Source organism: Muntiacus reevesi, chromosome 1 (genome assembly GCF_963930625.1).
Source record: "Muntiacus reevesi chromosome 1, mMunRee1.1, whole genome shotgun sequence".
Taxonomy (NCBI): domain Eukaryota; kingdom Metazoa; phylum Chordata; class Mammalia; order Artiodactyla; family Cervidae; genus Muntiacus; species Muntiacus reevesi.
In genome coordinates, this window is record NC_089249.1 from 199,536,408 (window position 1) to 199,552,317 (window position 15,910).

General features: G+C 53.6%; 1 protein-coding gene across 2 annotated transcripts; it reads right to left on the bottom strand.

Moving 5' to 3' along the window:
- Positions 1-662: 662 nt before the first annotated feature.
- On the bottom strand, positions 663-12,575 carry TLE6 (TLE family member 6, subcortical maternal complex member). 2 transcript variants are annotated; one of them, XM_065934018.1, is made up of 16 exons: positions 12,522-12,575; positions 11,866-11,951; positions 11,297-11,370; positions 9,092-9,133; positions 4,720-4,782; positions 4,335-4,629; positions 4,200-4,222; positions 3,868-3,928; positions 3,685-3,788; positions 3,557-3,594; positions 2,942-3,194; positions 2,603-2,853; positions 2,038-2,179; positions 1,477-1,627; positions 939-1,015; positions 663-767 (listed from the first exon to the last, which is right to left on the bottom strand). In XM_065934018.1, the coding sequence occupies exons 5-16, from the start codon at positions 4,762-4,764 to the stop codon at positions 663-665; spliced, it is 1,545 nt and encodes a 514-aa protein (XP_065790090.1). In that variant the 5' UTR covers positions 4,765-4,782; positions 9,092-9,133; positions 11,297-11,370; positions 11,866-11,951; positions 12,522-12,575. The 2 variants fall into 2 exon arrangements, with proteins under 2 accessions (XP_065790090.1, XP_065790099.1); XM_065934027.1 differs by lacking the exon at positions 12,522-12,575 and adding an exon at positions 12,138-12,198.
- Positions 12,576-15,910: the final 3,335 nt, after the last annotated feature.

The window sequence follows — 15,910 nt, forward strand, 5'->3', positions numbered from 1 at the left end:
GCACAGATGTCCCCAGACATGGTCCCCTGGGGCTTAGACTCACCCCTGGGGAGTAGAAGCCCTGGTCTAATGGGACACAGGTATCTTGGGAAGGACTGAGGACCCACTCCTGGGGCTGTGCAGGCAGGGCTGGGAACATCTCTCCATGAGATCAGAAGAGCTCAGTGGAGCAGGAAGAAGGGCTCCAGAGACTTCCCTGGCAGTCCACAGGTTAAGACTCCACGTTTCCACAAAAGGGGGCATGGGTTCCATGCCTGGTTGGGAAACTAAGATCCCTCATGCTGCACATGCTAAGCCGCTTCAGTCTTTGCAATCCCATGGACTGTAGCCTGCCAGGCTCTTCTGTCCTTGGAATCCTCCAGGCAAAAATACTGGAGGGGGTTGCCATTTCCTCCTCCAGCTGTGCCGCACACTCAGGAAAAAAAAAACAAAAGGCAGGGGGCTCCATGTCCAGTTCTCTTGATGGCAGGGGTCAGTGGCTCTGACCCAACTCTCAGGAGAGGTGGACTCAGATGTAGAGACCTGGGCTGGACAAAGTCCCTTCAAACCTCCACGAGGTGCCAGGGGACAGGACACAGCACTGGAGCAATGCTTTTTCCAATTGCTTTATTACACATGACAAAGATCACTCATCGTGCGAGCCTGCCCACCCTGGCGAGCCCTCAGTATGTGAGCTGGTACACCGAGGCGTGGTCCCTGGACCCTGTGACGATCAGGTGGCTGCTGGGGGACACGTCACAGCACATGACAGAGGATCTCTCGGGCACCTGGGAGGGTTGGGGGGAAGAGCGAGGGACTCACCCATTCTTGTTCTTAACATCTGCCCACCCATTCAAACGTGGTCCCTTTTGGTGGGGGGCCTCTGCATTTGGACCCCTAGGCTTGGCCCCTGAGCACCCAGGACACACATGCACCACCCTCCTGCCCTACCCTTGTACCTGGACCGCCGTGGTCCCTGTGGGCATGCTGAAGATGCTAACCAGGTTGTCTGTTCCCACACTCACCCACCACTGGCCTGGGAAGAGGCAGAGGGGGGCCCAGTCACAGAGAAAGCTGGCAGCTGAGGACTGGACCCCTGGGGATCTGGGAACTGGAGCCCCTCACACCTCCCTGAGTGAGCCCCTGCAGATATCATCTCTCAGGGGAGTTCCTGCTGATGAAGGGCATGGTCAGGGGGGTTGGTCAGGAAGGGTCAGAAAGGGCTGAGCAGACTTTCCTGGTGGTCCAGGGGTTAACACTCCATGCTCCCAATGCAGGGGCCCCAGGTTCAATCCCTGGTCAGGGAACTAGATCCCACATGCTGCAGCTAAAGATCCTTCATGCCGCAACTAAGACCCAGTGCAATCAAATACATAAATATTAAAAAAAGAGGAGAAAGGGCTGGGTGGAGTGGGTCTTAGTGAGGCAGGGCCCTGTGGGAGGTTGAGGATCGCTGGGGACCACGGGGGGCTCCCCAGTTCCTTCCTGGCCACTCACCTACAGGGGAGAACTTGAGTCCAAGGATGGTGCCGTCCTTATACCCCACCATACGTTTCTGGCCTCCGAGGCTGGGCTGCAGCCACTGCTGGCCGTTGGCCGTGCCCACCAGCACCCAGTCCTCGTGGGGGCTAGGGGACAGGCTCATTATCTGGGGAGAAGACAGCAAGGAAAACATTGGTCAGGTCCCAGCCAGGTCAAGAGGTGGCAGGAGCCCAGGAACCCACGCTGGGGGCCTGACTGCCTGCCTGCTTCCTCGCTGGGAGGCACCAACAAGCAACTTCACATTTCCAGCCTAGTTTGGCTCATCTACAAAATGAGTGTGGTCCTCTCTACCTTACCAGATTATCACACAGACTCAGAATACGATCCCTTGATATAGAGTACAAAAGCATCCAATGTTATCTGGGCAATGGAGAGAGATATAGCTAAGGAACCCTGTCTTCACAGCATCATGGAGACTTGAGGTCCCACTCCCCCTCCCCTTCCCCCAGCATCAACCTCCTTCAGTCCCAGGCCCAGCTGCTACCTGACCAAGCAGGCCCCATCCCAGCTGCACACCTGAGATTCAAACTGGTATTCTTGGGGCTCCCTAGTGGCCCTCAGATCCCAGCACCGCAGGCAGGCATCCAGACCCCCCGTCCAGACGTGCTGGTCTTTAACAGCAATGCTCTTGGCACCGTTCGGATGTCCCGGCAGGTCCCTGGCCCAGGAGAGGCATAGGCAGGGAGGTCAGAGCTGAGACTTTAAGCTCTGCGCCCCTAGGGACACCCAATCACATTCCCCAGGGGTGAGTCTAAGCCCCAGGGGACCATGTCTGGGGACATCTGTGCTCCTAGCATTGAGTGGGTGGGGGCTGGGATGCTGCTCAGCACCCCACAGGGCCTGGCACAGCTCCCCAACTGGGAATTATGTCGCCCAGTCACATCGGGGTGACAGATGGGGAAACCAATGCAGACAAGAAGTCTCACAATGGGGCTTCAAACAAACAGCCCAGCCATGACATGAACCCAGGTCTTCAGCTCTCCAGTGTTAAGAGTTCCCAAAGGAAAGGGGCTTTTGCCTTGAAACTGCTGGGTTCCTACTCAGGGGCCAAGACAGGAAGGGGCTCTCCCCCGGGCCACACCTGACCACACTCCAGTCCCGCAGGTCCCAGATCCTGACGCTGCCGTTGGTGAAGCCAGCAAAGGCCAGGCTGTCCTCAGAGCTGGCAGCCAGGGCCTGGCAGGTGAGGCCCGCGCAGGGCAGTTCGGCTGTCACGTGCAGGGAAGGCGCCGTCAGGTCCCACAGGCTCACGCCAGCCAGGCTGTGGCCGCCCGCGAGCAAGGCCGTGCTGTCTGAGAAGAGCAGGCAGGTGCGGAGGTAGGCCCCCGGGGTCTGGGGTGGGCAGAGCCTGAGGTGAGCTTCCGCCCCTGCAGGGGCCGGGGCACTCCCAGTTCCCACCAGCCCCGCCCAGAGTCCTCACCTTTACTCTCAGGAAGCTCTCTGGAAACCTGGCCTTCGTCACCTGGCCCACCAGGCTCCACACCTTGATGCCACCCCTGCCGCAGGTGAAGGCGTGCCGGGTGAAGCTACTGATGGCCGTGGCCAGCACGGGCTCCCCGTGTTCTAGTCTCTGCATCTTCTCCACTCTGTGTGGGACGGCCAGCTTCCTGGACTGCCAGGGCAAGGCATCAGGCCTATTCCATGTGTTTTCAAAGTCCTCAGGGTCCCAGCATCTTGAGAGAAGGCCTCAGAGTCAGCAGCCTGCCTGAGAGCCTCTCTGCCTGGAGTAGGGCACCAAGCAAGCCCCAAAGGGGCTTCCTTCCTTTTTAGGTTCGGGGATTCTCTCAAGCCTCACTTCTCCACCACACTCTACATCCCCCAAGGTCCTACACACATTCCTCCAAGTATTATCTGTCTCCTGTAATGGAACACTGCTCCCCTCTACCCAGAATGCTTTATCCTATCCCAAACTCCTACTCATCCTTCAAGGCTCTTTTTTTTTTCCAAGGGGCACTTTGCCCCTTTTTCCAGGAAGTCTTCTCGCCCCTACATCTGGGCTCCCCTAGCCTCAGACCACAGGTTGGAACATACTTACATGGGTTTCAGAAATTGATAGGTCTTCCTGGCAAGCTCCTGTGGGTGAATGAGGTCACACCTGAGCCACATCCCCCTCCTGTCTTGACCGCCTCCCCGCCAGCTTTTGTGTGGAGTGCAAGGTCTTACCTGGGCCATGTGGGAGAACATCCCCTGTCCTATAGCACCCAGGCCTGGGCTTCCCTCTCGGGAGCCCTCAGAGGAACTGGCAGAGGGCGTGGGTGGGAGGAAAACTGGGCAGAGACAAGAGTGAATCAGTGGCAGGTACACCCCCTCCCCCCAGGGCAGACTGCCCTCCTTCCCCTGGATTACCCAGAGTGTCTTTGGGAAGCATTTTCACTCCCAAGTATCGTGGTCCCGGCTCCTGGCTCTCCTGCCCATGGGAATTGGGGAACTCAGTTCAGACCAAAAGATGTGCCAGGGTTGGTCTGAGAAGCAGAACACGGTGGGAGGGCCCAGGCAGTGTGGACAAGATGCTCCAGCTGCCAGAAGTCCCATCCTTCCCTTGAGGCCGAGCTGCAGGTGTTCTCTGAGGGTCTCCAAGGGGTAAGGGGAGGGAGACAGGCCGAACCCAGAGGTCCCTACCAGGGGGCCACTCAGGACAAAGCCCACTCCTCTGGGTACTAAGGATTCCAGTTACTTACATGGTCTGGTGTCTGGTCTGTTGCTATGATGACAAGAAGGGATAAGGGAGAGAAGGCAGGGCAACCAAGTTCAATGGATGCTGCCTCTCCACGTGGCCTGAGCCCCCCAGTCTCCACACCCGCAGGGAGACTCACTACTGTGTCTCGGGCACTCCCCCTGATCCTGGGTCCCAGCAAAAATCTCCCAGAGCTGCTCCGTCAGAATATCCTGTGAAAACCGGGGCTCCGAGTCCCAGCACGGCTGCGTGTCTCGCTGGCGGACTGTGTCATTGTCCACTCGGGGGGATCGCTGGAACCAGTCGGATGACCTCATGACCAGTACGTCTTCGAAGTCTAGATCCTGGAGACCGGAGGTCTGTGGGGGTGTGGCCTCTGGGTGCTGGGGGTCCTGGCTGGGTTGCTCACTGAGGGAGGCCTGGCTCCCTTGGTTCTGGAAGTGCAGGGTCGTGGGTGAGGGGCACGAGGATGCACCATTTGCCCCGAGCCCGTCCCCACCCTCCTGGAGCGCCCAGGAACCTACCTCCCCCAGCTGGAAGCCTAGGGATTGGCTGCAGGTCTCCACCATCTGTAGGAAGTTTTCTGCCTGGAGGGGAGAAGGTCATCCTATTAAAGCTTCATTAAAGGACAGCCCTGGGGGGCCTCCCTGGTGGTCCAGTAGCTAAGACTCCACACTCCCAATGCAAGGGGCCCAGGTTCGATCCCTGGTCAGGGAACTAGATCCCACGTGCTGCAAGAGTTCAAATGCCGCAGTTCAAGATCCAGCATGCTGCAAGCAGTCAACCCTAAAGGAAATCAACCTGAATATTCATCGGAAGGACTGATGCTGAAGATGAAGCTCCAGTAGTCTGGCCATCTGGTGTGAAGAGCCGACTCATTGGAAGAGACCCTGATGCTGGGAAAGACTGAAGGCAGGAGGAGAAAGGAACGACAGAGGATGAGATGGTTGGATGGCATCACCATCTCAATGGATGTGAGTTTGAACAAACTCCAGGAGACAGTGAAGGACAGGGAAGCCTGGTGTGCTGCAGTCCATGGGGTTGCAAAGAGTCAGACACGACTGAGCGACTGAACACCAACAACAAATGCTGCAACCAAGATTGAAAATCCCATGAGCTACAACTAGGACCCAGTTCAGTCAAATAAATAATTAAAAAAAAAAAAAAAGAAAAGAAAAACAACCTTGAGGACAAACCCGTTCCAACAAGCCAGTTTCCTCATGGGCAATATGGGGTATACCACCTCCCTTGAACATTTTTGGGTGGATTTGTGGTTACCCAGCAAAAACCAAGCTATTGGTACCCAGAAGGTAACCGTGGCCGCGGGTGACAAAAACCGAGCCCTAACGACCAGTCACCACTCTAAGATGGTCAGGTCATCAAACTCACATTTTCTTGGGCCCGGATGCCATTCCCACTTAAAATGGCTTCAAGAAGCAAAGCTCTGTTACCCAGGTCCCCCCGTGTGGGGATGACATTTGAATATGCTGAAATGTTGCAAAGATCCTAAGAAATCAATGGTTTCCTCTTCAGGAGCAGGGCTGGCAACAGGGCAGCCAGGGAACCTGGTGGGAGGGTCACTTATTTACCATTTAAAGTGGAGCCAAGGCTTCTCTGATGGTCCAGTGGCTAAGACTCTGTGCTCCCAATGCAAGGATCCTGGGTTCAATCCCTGGTCAGGGAACTAGATCCCACATGCCGCAAATAAGACCCCGGGGCAGCCAAATAGATATTTTAAAAAATAGAAGTCGAGCAATGTGACTGCTACCGATTCCAGGTTTAAATCAACAGTTTCTGTGGTCACGGAAGGCTCCCTAAATTTTCTTTCTCCCTCCCAGCAGGTTGCCCATCTGTTCCTTTAGGAAAGGCTCCCTCCTATGGCATGTCCTACTGTTTTTCTCCACAAAGCTTTTCTGGCCCAAGTACTAGAATCGATTTTAACCTCTCCTTCCTTGAGACTGTGCTGCCCTGCACAGACTGGCTGCAGGTGGCTATTTAAATATAAAGTTAAGTATAATTAAAAATGCAGGCACTTCTTTGTGGTCCAGAGGTTACAGGTTCTATCCCTAGTCAGGGAACTAAGATCGCACATGAAGTAGGATGTGGTCAAAAAAAAAAAAAAATGCAACCCTGAGGCCCACTGGCCACATCCAAGGGCTCAAGAACCAAGGACAGGGATTTTCCTGGTGGACCAATGGTTAAGACTCCAAGTTCTCAATGCAAGGGGTCTGGGTTTGATCCCTGGTCAGGGAACTAGATCCCACATGCCTCAACTAAGACCTGGTACAGTCAAATAAATAAAAAGAACCAAGGGCAGCAGCTCCTACAATGTTCCTGGCCTCCAGCCAAGGACACAAACCATCCAAGACAGGAAGCCCCCCTACAGTACTGCCAGGAATTCGCTGTAGAGACCCACCTTCTCAGGCTGATAAGAGGCTCTGTGAGAATGTGCATATATGTGGCTATATTTAGTCCAGGAAGACTAAATATAGTGATATTAAGAATGTTCTAGACCTGCCTAAGGTTGAGTCCTTGACATGTGGATGGTGCCACTTGATTGCCAACTAAAATGTAAATAGCCACACGTGTCCCATGTCTACTGCAGAGGAGGATACAGGTTCAGTCTTTGGCCTGTGGCTTTGGAGGCAGTGTCCATGGGCCTTACCAATGCACATGCCTCTTCTCCATGGTGGATACCAAGATGCTGTTTGGCCCAGGGTGAATTCTGAAATCCTGGGGAAATGTTCTGATTCACAGAAAGAAATAACTACTAAGGAATGTGGGGTGAGTGCTGACTGTGGCTCTCAGTTTTGTTGAACGGGTACCACTGAGGTTCCCATCCTGCAGATGAGAAAACGAGGCTCAGAGTCCCAAAGTCAGGATATGCGGTGTCTGGGCTGTGTTTACCTGTCCCCACTTGCAGCCTAGTCCCATCTCCTGCCTGTCACTGGGGCGGACAGGATGGGGAAGGGAGAGGCTGGGGTGAGGACCCCCTCCCCGAGCCCTCGTAGCTCCAGGCGGCTGCTTCCTAGGGCAGCCAGAGATGGATTCCCCAGCTGGGCCTCCCAGCAGCACAAGGCCCAGGGGAGCCTTCCCCAATTCGCCCTGGCTCGTTAATGCGCAATTTACTGGCACTTTAATGCACTCAGCATGAAAAGTGCTGCTCCCTCCTGCCTGCGAGCTGGCCCTCCCTGGGGAGAGCTGTGTGCAGGAGGGCTGGGGAGCACGGGCCCTGCTGCTGCTCGGGATTTTTAAATGCGCATCGAGGGAAGCTGGTAGAGGAGGGACTGAAAACAGGGGAGGGGGCGGTGGTCTGTGCAGAACCACGAGTAAGCATTACCTGGGGCTCTCTCCGGGCGGGGGGGGGGTGGGGGGGAGGGGGGGGGGAGGGCTGCTTGGTGGAGACCCTCTGGGATCCTCATCAGACCCTCCGATGCTCAGCTCCTGCTATGAATTTCCTCCTCCCAACACATCCCACTCTGCCTGTTTCTCACCAACAAACCTTCCCAGTGACCAGCCTCCCACACCTGGATAGTCCTAACTGGACCCCAACTCCTGTCCCTCCTCCCCGCAGCAGGCACCAGAGGGTGCTGGTGAGCATCTGAGTCAGCGCCTGCCCTGTCCTCTGCCCACAGCCCTCCAGGGTTCCCACCTTCGGAAGAGCAAAAACCCAAGTCCTCCTGCAGCCCACAAGGCCCTGCATGACCTGCCCCATCTCCTCCCTCCCTCCCTCCCTCCCTCCTCTCCTTCCTCTTTCCCCTTGGCTCACTCTGCTCCAGCCACAAGGCCCTCCTGGTTCCTCCAACACGCCAGGGCCAGGAACAGTCCTGCCTCAGGGCCTTTGCACAGGCTGTGCCCTCTGCCAGGTCTACTAGTCATTCCAGACACCTATCCTCCCTCCTTCTCTGATCTCCTTCAAGAGTTTGCACAAATGTCACAGAATCTTCCCTGACCACCCTGAATTGTAACCCACTGCCACCTTGGTACCCCCCCTCCCTCCACATCCCCTTGGGGCTGCTCAATTCCGCCTCCCACCATGCCCAGTCCTCACCATCTGACACTTCTGTTTACCAAGCTCCTCTCACCCCAAGGGCAGTGGTTTGTCTGTGTTCTCTTTTGCTATTTCCCTGGCGCCTACAACCGTACTTGGCAAGGAGGTGATGGATAAATATCTGTTGAATGAATAACCGTGTTCTGCTTGCTTCCTGGCCCCTCCTCCTCCACTCTGCTCTACTCTGGATCTGTCTTTCCCTGTTCCCTGAGCTTCTCACCCCAGGCTCTGCTAAGTCGCAGACATAGCCCTGGCCCTCTGCCAGTCACATGTGGCACAGGCAGAAAAGTCCTGACAGTGCCCAGGAGAAAGGAGCCAGGTGGTGGGAGGACAGGCAGGGTGGAAGCTGCGCTTCAGCCTGGGCAAGGCTCCCCAAGTGGGAGGAGGGGAGGCCTGGTGCAGGCCTGCTCTCCCCAGCCAATGTGATCCAGGCCGTAGAGAACCTCAGATACATGGAGACTGCATTCGGCTGTGCCTGGTACATAATGGCCCCTTCCTAGCAGAAGTAACTGACCTGTGAAGTGCTGACAGGCCCTTGGCCTTCTCTAGCCCCATGGGGATTGGGAGCAGGCCCAGAAGGAAGAGGCACAGGATCGGAGATGCACTCCTGAGATGTGGGGCTACCTCATATCCTGGGGTTCCACTTCAGGCCCGATGCCCTCTATCTGCAGCCTTCCCACCTCCCAGGGGGAGGGGGAAGCCCAAGTCTTTCCCTGCAGCCTGCTAGGGCCTGTACCACCTGACCTGTCCCTCCCTGCCCTCCCCTCTTCCCTCTGTCCCCCTTTCTCCTGCTGTGCAAGGAGGGCAGCCCTCCCTCCCCACCCAAGCTCCCATCACTCATTCACCTGCTTGAGATGCTCCTGGATCCCCTGCTGGATTTTCAGGACCTGCAAAGAACACCAGCATGAGCATGAGGCAGCGGTCGACGGACATGAGCAAGAATGCAAGACTTAATGCTGTGCAGCCCTCTCCCCAGCTGTGTGACCCTGGACAAGTTGTGATACCTCCCTGGTCTCTGCTCTCAGCAAATGGGATATGGCCAACCATACTCAGAGTGGGAGGTAATTAGGGAGACCCCTGGCAGTCATGCTTTCAAACTGTGGTGCTGAAGACCACTCTTCAGAGTCCCTTGGACCACAAAGGAGATCAAACCAGTCAATACCAAAGGAAATCAACCTTGAATACTCATTGGAAGGACTGATGCTGAAACTGAAGCTACAATACTTTGGCCACCTGATGCGAAGAGCCAACTCATTGGAAAAGACTCTGGTACCAGGAAAGATTGAGGGCAGGAGAAGTGGGCAATAGAGGATAAGATGGTTGGATGGCATCACCACTTAGTGGACATGAGTTTGAGCAAGCTCCAGAGATAGCGGAGGACAGGGAAGCCTGGCATGCTGCAGTCCATGGTGTCGCAAAGTGTCAGACATGACTGAGCGACTGAACAACAACCGACTGTCACTCTAGATATGAAGAGAAGGTCAAAGGGGGCTGTGACCTGCCCTGCCCCTCCCTGCCCTCTCCGCCGCCTCCTTTCCCCCTCACTCACTGCTCCTCTGACAACAGGCACAGTCCTTGCCCAGGGCCTCTGCACATGCCACGCCTGCTGCCTGAAACAACCTTCCCTGTCCTCTCTAGGGTCACAGAAACTCCTTATCTTTGCTGTCTCGCTGAGCACGTCACTTCCTCCAAGAAGCCCTTCCTGACTACCTGAGCTCAAAACCCTGACTCATTCTCACCCCTTCACCTTCTATTTTCTTTTAAGCACTTACATTTTTGTGAAATCTTGCTTCTCTAGTTACATATTTAACTCCCTCCTCCCCCTAGAGCTGCTCGGTCCAATGAGGGTGCCATCAGTCAAATAAGGCTCTTTAACTTTATTTATTTTTTTAGGCTCTTTAACTTTAAATCAATGAATATTCAACTCCTTACAGGAGCACAGTAGCCACGGAGGGCTGGTGGGTGCCATCCTGGACCCAGTTGAAACAGAACATTCCTAACATGGTGGAAAATTCCGGAAGGCAGCACACACTGGAACATAAACTCCTGAGGGGCAGGACTCTAGTCATACGCTGTATGCTCCTAACTGACCAACTGTGGCCTGAAGAAACAATTCCTTAATTTAAATATGGAATTGCTTGTTTTCACAGCAAGGTTTTTATTAATTAAGAAAAACTCACATGGGCTTCCCTGGTGGTTCAGCGGTAACATGGGTTCAGTTCCTGGCCAGGGAAGATCCCACATGCCTCAGAGCATCTGAGCCTGTGCTCTAGAGCCTGAAAGCCACAACTACTGAGTCCCATGCTCTGCAATGAGAAGCCCTCGACCCCAACTAGAGAGTAGCCCCCACTCACCACAACTAAGGAAAGCCTGAGAACAGCAACAAATACCCAGCAGAGCCAAAAATTAAAAATAAAAATAAAAGTGTCTATGACTGAATTCCATTTAAAAGAAGAAAAACACAGGAAGCTGGGGCTCAGTGGGTTCTTTGCATTGCCTAAGGCAAGCAAAGTAGAGAAGGTGTCCCCTAACCCAGATTGTGAGGCTAAACACCACAGCCTTTCCAGGTGGCTCCAGACAGGCTGACAGGTGGGGGTGGGGCTCACCAAGCCGTAAGCGAGGTCCACCTGCGTCGTCAAGTGAGTGGGGAACCTGCCGGGGAAGACAGACCCGCTGGAAGTGGAGGCCTCAAGACCCTTCCCCAGAATGTGCCCTGCCTTCAGTCTCCCAGCAGGGCAGTTCCATTAAGGGAGCTAGTCCCTTCCACGTGCCACACTGAAAGCAGTGTCAAGACGAACATGATTTTAATGCAGTATTTTACAAAATATAATTGAATGAGAGCAAATCCATACTGAACCACACACAGTCAAAAATTGAAATGAAAGCCAGGATTGGTATTACTGCTTTTCCTTTCCTTCTGCGTCACCCTCCAACGTGGTCGCCACCCACACTGGTCCTGCATTTTGGGCCATGGAGACAAAGCGGGGGTTCTTTCCCTCTGTGGGACTTCCGGCCACAGCGGTGCCTCCAGACCCCGGGATTGTCCTCACCTGGGGAAGTGCTGCTTGAGCTGATCCAGGGCGTACTGATAGTTCTGGGCTGGAAGGTTGGCCTGAGAATGCTCCTGGAGAAGTCAAAGTGGGAGATGAACAAAACCCACAGATGGCCAGCATAGTTGCTGTCAAGTCATCAGCCCCAAAGAGGGTGGGGCAGGACCTCCTGAGACCTGAAGGTCATTTGCTCTCTCTCTGTTATTACTTAAGTACCCACACGGTATCTTCCCGGCCTAAAGTTGAAAATATTTACTTTCTGGCCTGTTATGGAAGCTTGCCGACCCCTGGCCTAAACTGTTAGAAGTGGTTTTCTCTGGGAAGTAATGAGGTCGGGGGCAGGAAAGGGGAAGGGACTTTTGCTTGTAAAATATTAACTGAATAAATGATGTAGCCAGGTGTGTATCACCTGGGTGATAAAAAGTTTAATTTTAAAACGAAAGTGGCTTAAAGTATGATGGCTTTGTATCCCCAGCTTAAAGGCCAGCCCATGTCCCTCCCTTAGGAGCAGGAGAGATTTGAGCCCAGCTGCTGCCTCCTCGCCCCTCCCCTAAGGGGTAATGCCTCACCATGCTTTGAGGGTGTCCGTGGGGGCTGAGACGACCCCAAGAGGTCACTCTTCAGGCTGCAGTAACAAGGAATTTAGCCAGGGACTCTAAAATTAACAAGGAGATTACAGATCCTGAGCACAGAAGGCTGATCGGGAACAGAGACACAACCAGCCCCACCCCACCCTTGGCCCACCTTGATCTTCCCTCTAGGGCTGAGTCCTGGGCCTCCGACCCCTCCCTGAGCGCCAGTACCCCACTGCATTCTCTACACCCGATGTTCATTCATTCACCTCTCTCTGGGGGTTCCAGCTGTGCTGATTCCTGGTGGGGAGTCCCCTGGGGCTTCACTCTAGGAGGTGGGGCACAGGGTATGGTGCCAAACATATACACTTCCTTCTAAGAGCAGTCAGGGCTGGAGGAACCCCAGACAAAGATATCAAAGCTCAAACTTAGTTTTGAGACAATTTCCTAAAGCACCGGAGAATATCATTTGGAAAGGGGTTTTGAAGGATGAATAAGAGTTGGCCAGGTGAATTAGAAATTTCTCAGGAAGAAAGAGACCTAATCAGTCCTGTGGCACTAAACTTCTTTACTTCTGCCCCTCAGCACCCTTCCAGCCCCCTCCCCAGCCCAGGGACCCTGGGGTCTGCCAAGAGATCCAAAGGCCTTCCCACCTCTTTTAGGATGGTGGCCCAGAAGGAAGCCGCCAGGGTCAGCCAAGTTCAGGCGGACAGGAAGCACCCCCCCACCCCGGAGGCCAATTGACCCATCGGGCCCCACCCCGCCCCGCCCCGGCCCCGCCCCCGCCCGCCCCGGCCCCGCCCCGCCGCCACCTGCACCGCGAAGCCGGTCAATGAATTAGCAGCAGCTGCACGTGGGATCGGGCTCCGCAGGCGGCCGCCGGCGGCGCTGACCAATCGTAAGGGCGCTTACCCACGTGGGCCGCGACTCCCATATCTGATTGGTCGGCTCTCCCCAGCCGCCGGACGGGCTGTCAATCAGCGCGCCCGGCGCCTACGCTTAACCCTTGCGGTCCCGAGGCTGGGAAGGGCAGCGTGTAGAGTTGTAAGCAATTTGGGGTCCCGGCAGGGATGAGGATATTTAGTTAAAGCAAGGGGCTTGGGGTCACAAGGTGCCACTAGACGAGAGACTGGGAGGTGTGTATTCTCCTTGTTTTGTGAGAAGTCTCGTCAATTTTTCGTCCTGCCCTGGAGCGGCTCCTGGCTGAGGGTGGGGCGGGGAATGGAAGCGCTCTCACTCCAGATCCTTAGATATGGACTAAGCACCTTCTCCTCAGTATTAAATAACGTGCATTGCAAACGAAGCTTCGGTCCCCTTTCTTGGGGAAAATTCAAAGGCTCCCTTTTATCCAGCCTCCTAGGAGGCAAGCCTGGGGCTGTGCATTTTATCAGCGAATTTTCCCAGCAGCCCTCCGAGCCCCGGGACTGAGGCTCTGAGAAATCTGAGAACCAAAGGCCGGATACTGCGAAGGCCTTGGAACTGGTACACTTTTCCAGGTTCAAGGCCAAGGGGGGAAGCCTAGTTCTACTCTAGGCTTGGGGTGACCTCAAAGATAAGGGTGGAGTGTGTGTGGAGAGGTTCAGGGGTCCTGTTTTTGTTGTGAAATGGCCTGCTTGAGATGGGAAGTGGCTACTGCAGAGTGTGGGAGTGAGAGGTCAAGTTTGTACCCTCCCCAGAACCTTCGCTCTGGCTGTTCCCTCCTGGGCTGTTCCCCGGCTGGATACTTCACCTTCAACTCTAGCTCAGAGGTCACCAGTTCAGGAAAGCATCCATCCCCTGGACACAGTTCTTATTTTTCTCCAAATCTGGTTTATATTGAAGCTAATCTTGTAATCTCCGTAGCCCTAAACCCTGCTGTGTTCAAAACTCACACAATGCTGATTCTCCTACGTGTTTGCACCTGGCCACCGGCACTGGGGTGGGGGAGGGGGGCCGGGGGAGTGGTGGTGAAGGGGGGCGGGAGTAGGCAGGTTTGTGATTCACACAAACCAGAGAAATCTCCTTCCCCACCAAAGTCGTAGCTTTGTCGTGGAGAGGAGGTGGACGTGGAAGGGAAACGGGTGACTGAGAGTTCAGATCCTAGGAAGATAGCCCCCAGAGGTTAAGATGTAAACACACAATTCAGGTTCTGTGGCTTGTTTGTGAAGGCCAAAGTGAGAGCTGCCATGTATAAGCCTCAAATACAGGTTTTTGCCCACCATCCCTCCACTGGCCCATAATTGAAGTATATTTTATTTATGGTCCAGCCTGCTAATTGCCTCCCTCTGCGTGCTCCACTCCTCTCCGTGGTTGTAGAGGGTCAGCCGGACACACCAGTTTATTATCCTGGTCTGTCTTGTCTCCCATGATATCCACTGGTTACCTGCGGTTATTTAAATGAAAATGAATTAAAACGAAATAAAATTTCAAACTCCGTTCCTCCGGGGCCACAGGCTGAATCAATGTCAACTGCTCAGTAGCTGCACCTGGCTGGGGACGACTAGCTGCCCTGCAAATCTATAACATTCCCATCGTCTTAGAAAGTTCCGCTGGTTAGTGCAGGTCTGAGATTCTCTTTAATTTTGATTTTCTATTGGAGTATAGAAAATCTCCAGTATTGGGGTTGCCAGGTGGCGTTAGTGCTTAAGAACCTGCCTGCCAATTCAGAAGACATTATTAGTTCAATCCCTGGGTGGGGAAGATCCTCTGGAGAAGGAAATGGCAATGCACTCCAGTATTCTTACTTGGCAAATCCCACGGACAGAGGAGCCTCGTGGGCTATAGTCCATGGGGTTGAAAAGAGTTGGATGTGACTAAGTGACTAGGTACATAATTGATTTACAGTGTCGTGTTCAGTTCAGTCGCTCAGTTGTGTCTGACTCTTTGTGACCCCATGGACTGCAGCACGCCAGGCTTGTCCATCACCAACTCCCAGAGCTTACTCAAATTCATGTCCACTGAGTTGGTGATGTCATCCAACCACCTCATCCTCTGTTGTCCTCTTTTCCTCCTGCCTTCAGTATTTCCCAGCATCAAGGTCTTTTCCAATGAGTCAGTTCTTTGCATCAGGTAGCCAAAGTATTGGAGCTTCAGTTTCAGCATCAATCCTTCCAATGAATAGTCAGGATTGAATTCCTTTAGGATTGACTGGTTTAATCTCCTTGAGGTCCAGGGGACTCTCAAGAGTCTTCTCCAACACCACAGTTCAAAAGCGTCAATTCTTCAGCACTCAGCTCTCTTCATGATACAACTCTCACATCTATACATGACTACTGGGAAAACCATGGACCTTTGTCGGCAAAGTAATGTCTCTGTTTTTTAATATGCTGTCTAGGTTGGACAAAGTTTTTCCAAGGAGCAAGTGTCTTTTAATTTCATGGCTGCAGTCACCATCTATAGTGAGTTTGGAGCCCAAGACAATAAAGTCTGTCACTGTTTCCATTGTTTCCCCATCTATTTGCTATGAAGTGATGGGACCGGATACCTTGATCTTAGTTTTCTGAATGTTGAGTTTTAAGCCAACTTTTTCACTCTCTTCTTTCACTTTCATCAAGAGGCTCTTTAGTTCCTTGCTAAACATTTAATTTACTAAATATTGTGTTAGTTCCATAGAACTGAAGTTCTTAAAAAAAGAAAAGAGAAATTCCTGGGACTTCTCTGGTGGTCCATCAGTTAAGACTTCACACTCCTGATGCAGAGGGCCTGGGTCTGATCCCTGGTCAGGGAACTAGATCCCACATGCTGCAACTAAGAGATTGCATGCCACAATTAAAAAAATCCCAAGTGCCACAACTAAGACCCAGTGCAGCCCAAGAAATATTTTTTAAAAGAGAAGTTCCTAAAAAAAAAAAAAATAAATAATTTTTTTTTTTTTTTTTAAAAAAGAGAAGTTCCTAGGTCCATGTAGAATTGAGAGGCATTCATAGCAGCACTTCTATCCTCACCCCTGAAAAGCCCCCTGCACCCGTAGCTGGGGTCATGGTGGGCCCTTTGGCTGGTGTGGGCTCACCCCTGCATCTTCCTTTTACTGTTCCCACTTGCTCCAGCCTGTCTGACAGGCAGG

Excerpts from the sequence above, each read along its gene's own strand:
- TLE6 (XM_065934018.1), bottom strand. The coding sequence starts at position 4,764 with ATGGTGGAGACCTGCAGCCAATCCCTAGGCTTCCAGCTGGGGGAG. Across the intron at positions 3,595-3,684 it reads TGTTCTCCCACATGGCCCAG|GAGCTTGCCAGGAAGACCTA; the intron begins GTAAGACCTTGC and ends ATTCACCCACAG. Across the intron at positions 1,628-2,037 it reads AATACCAGTTTGAATCTCAG|ATAATGAGCCTGTCCCCTAG; the intron begins GTGTGCAGCTGG and ends TCTTCTCCCCAG.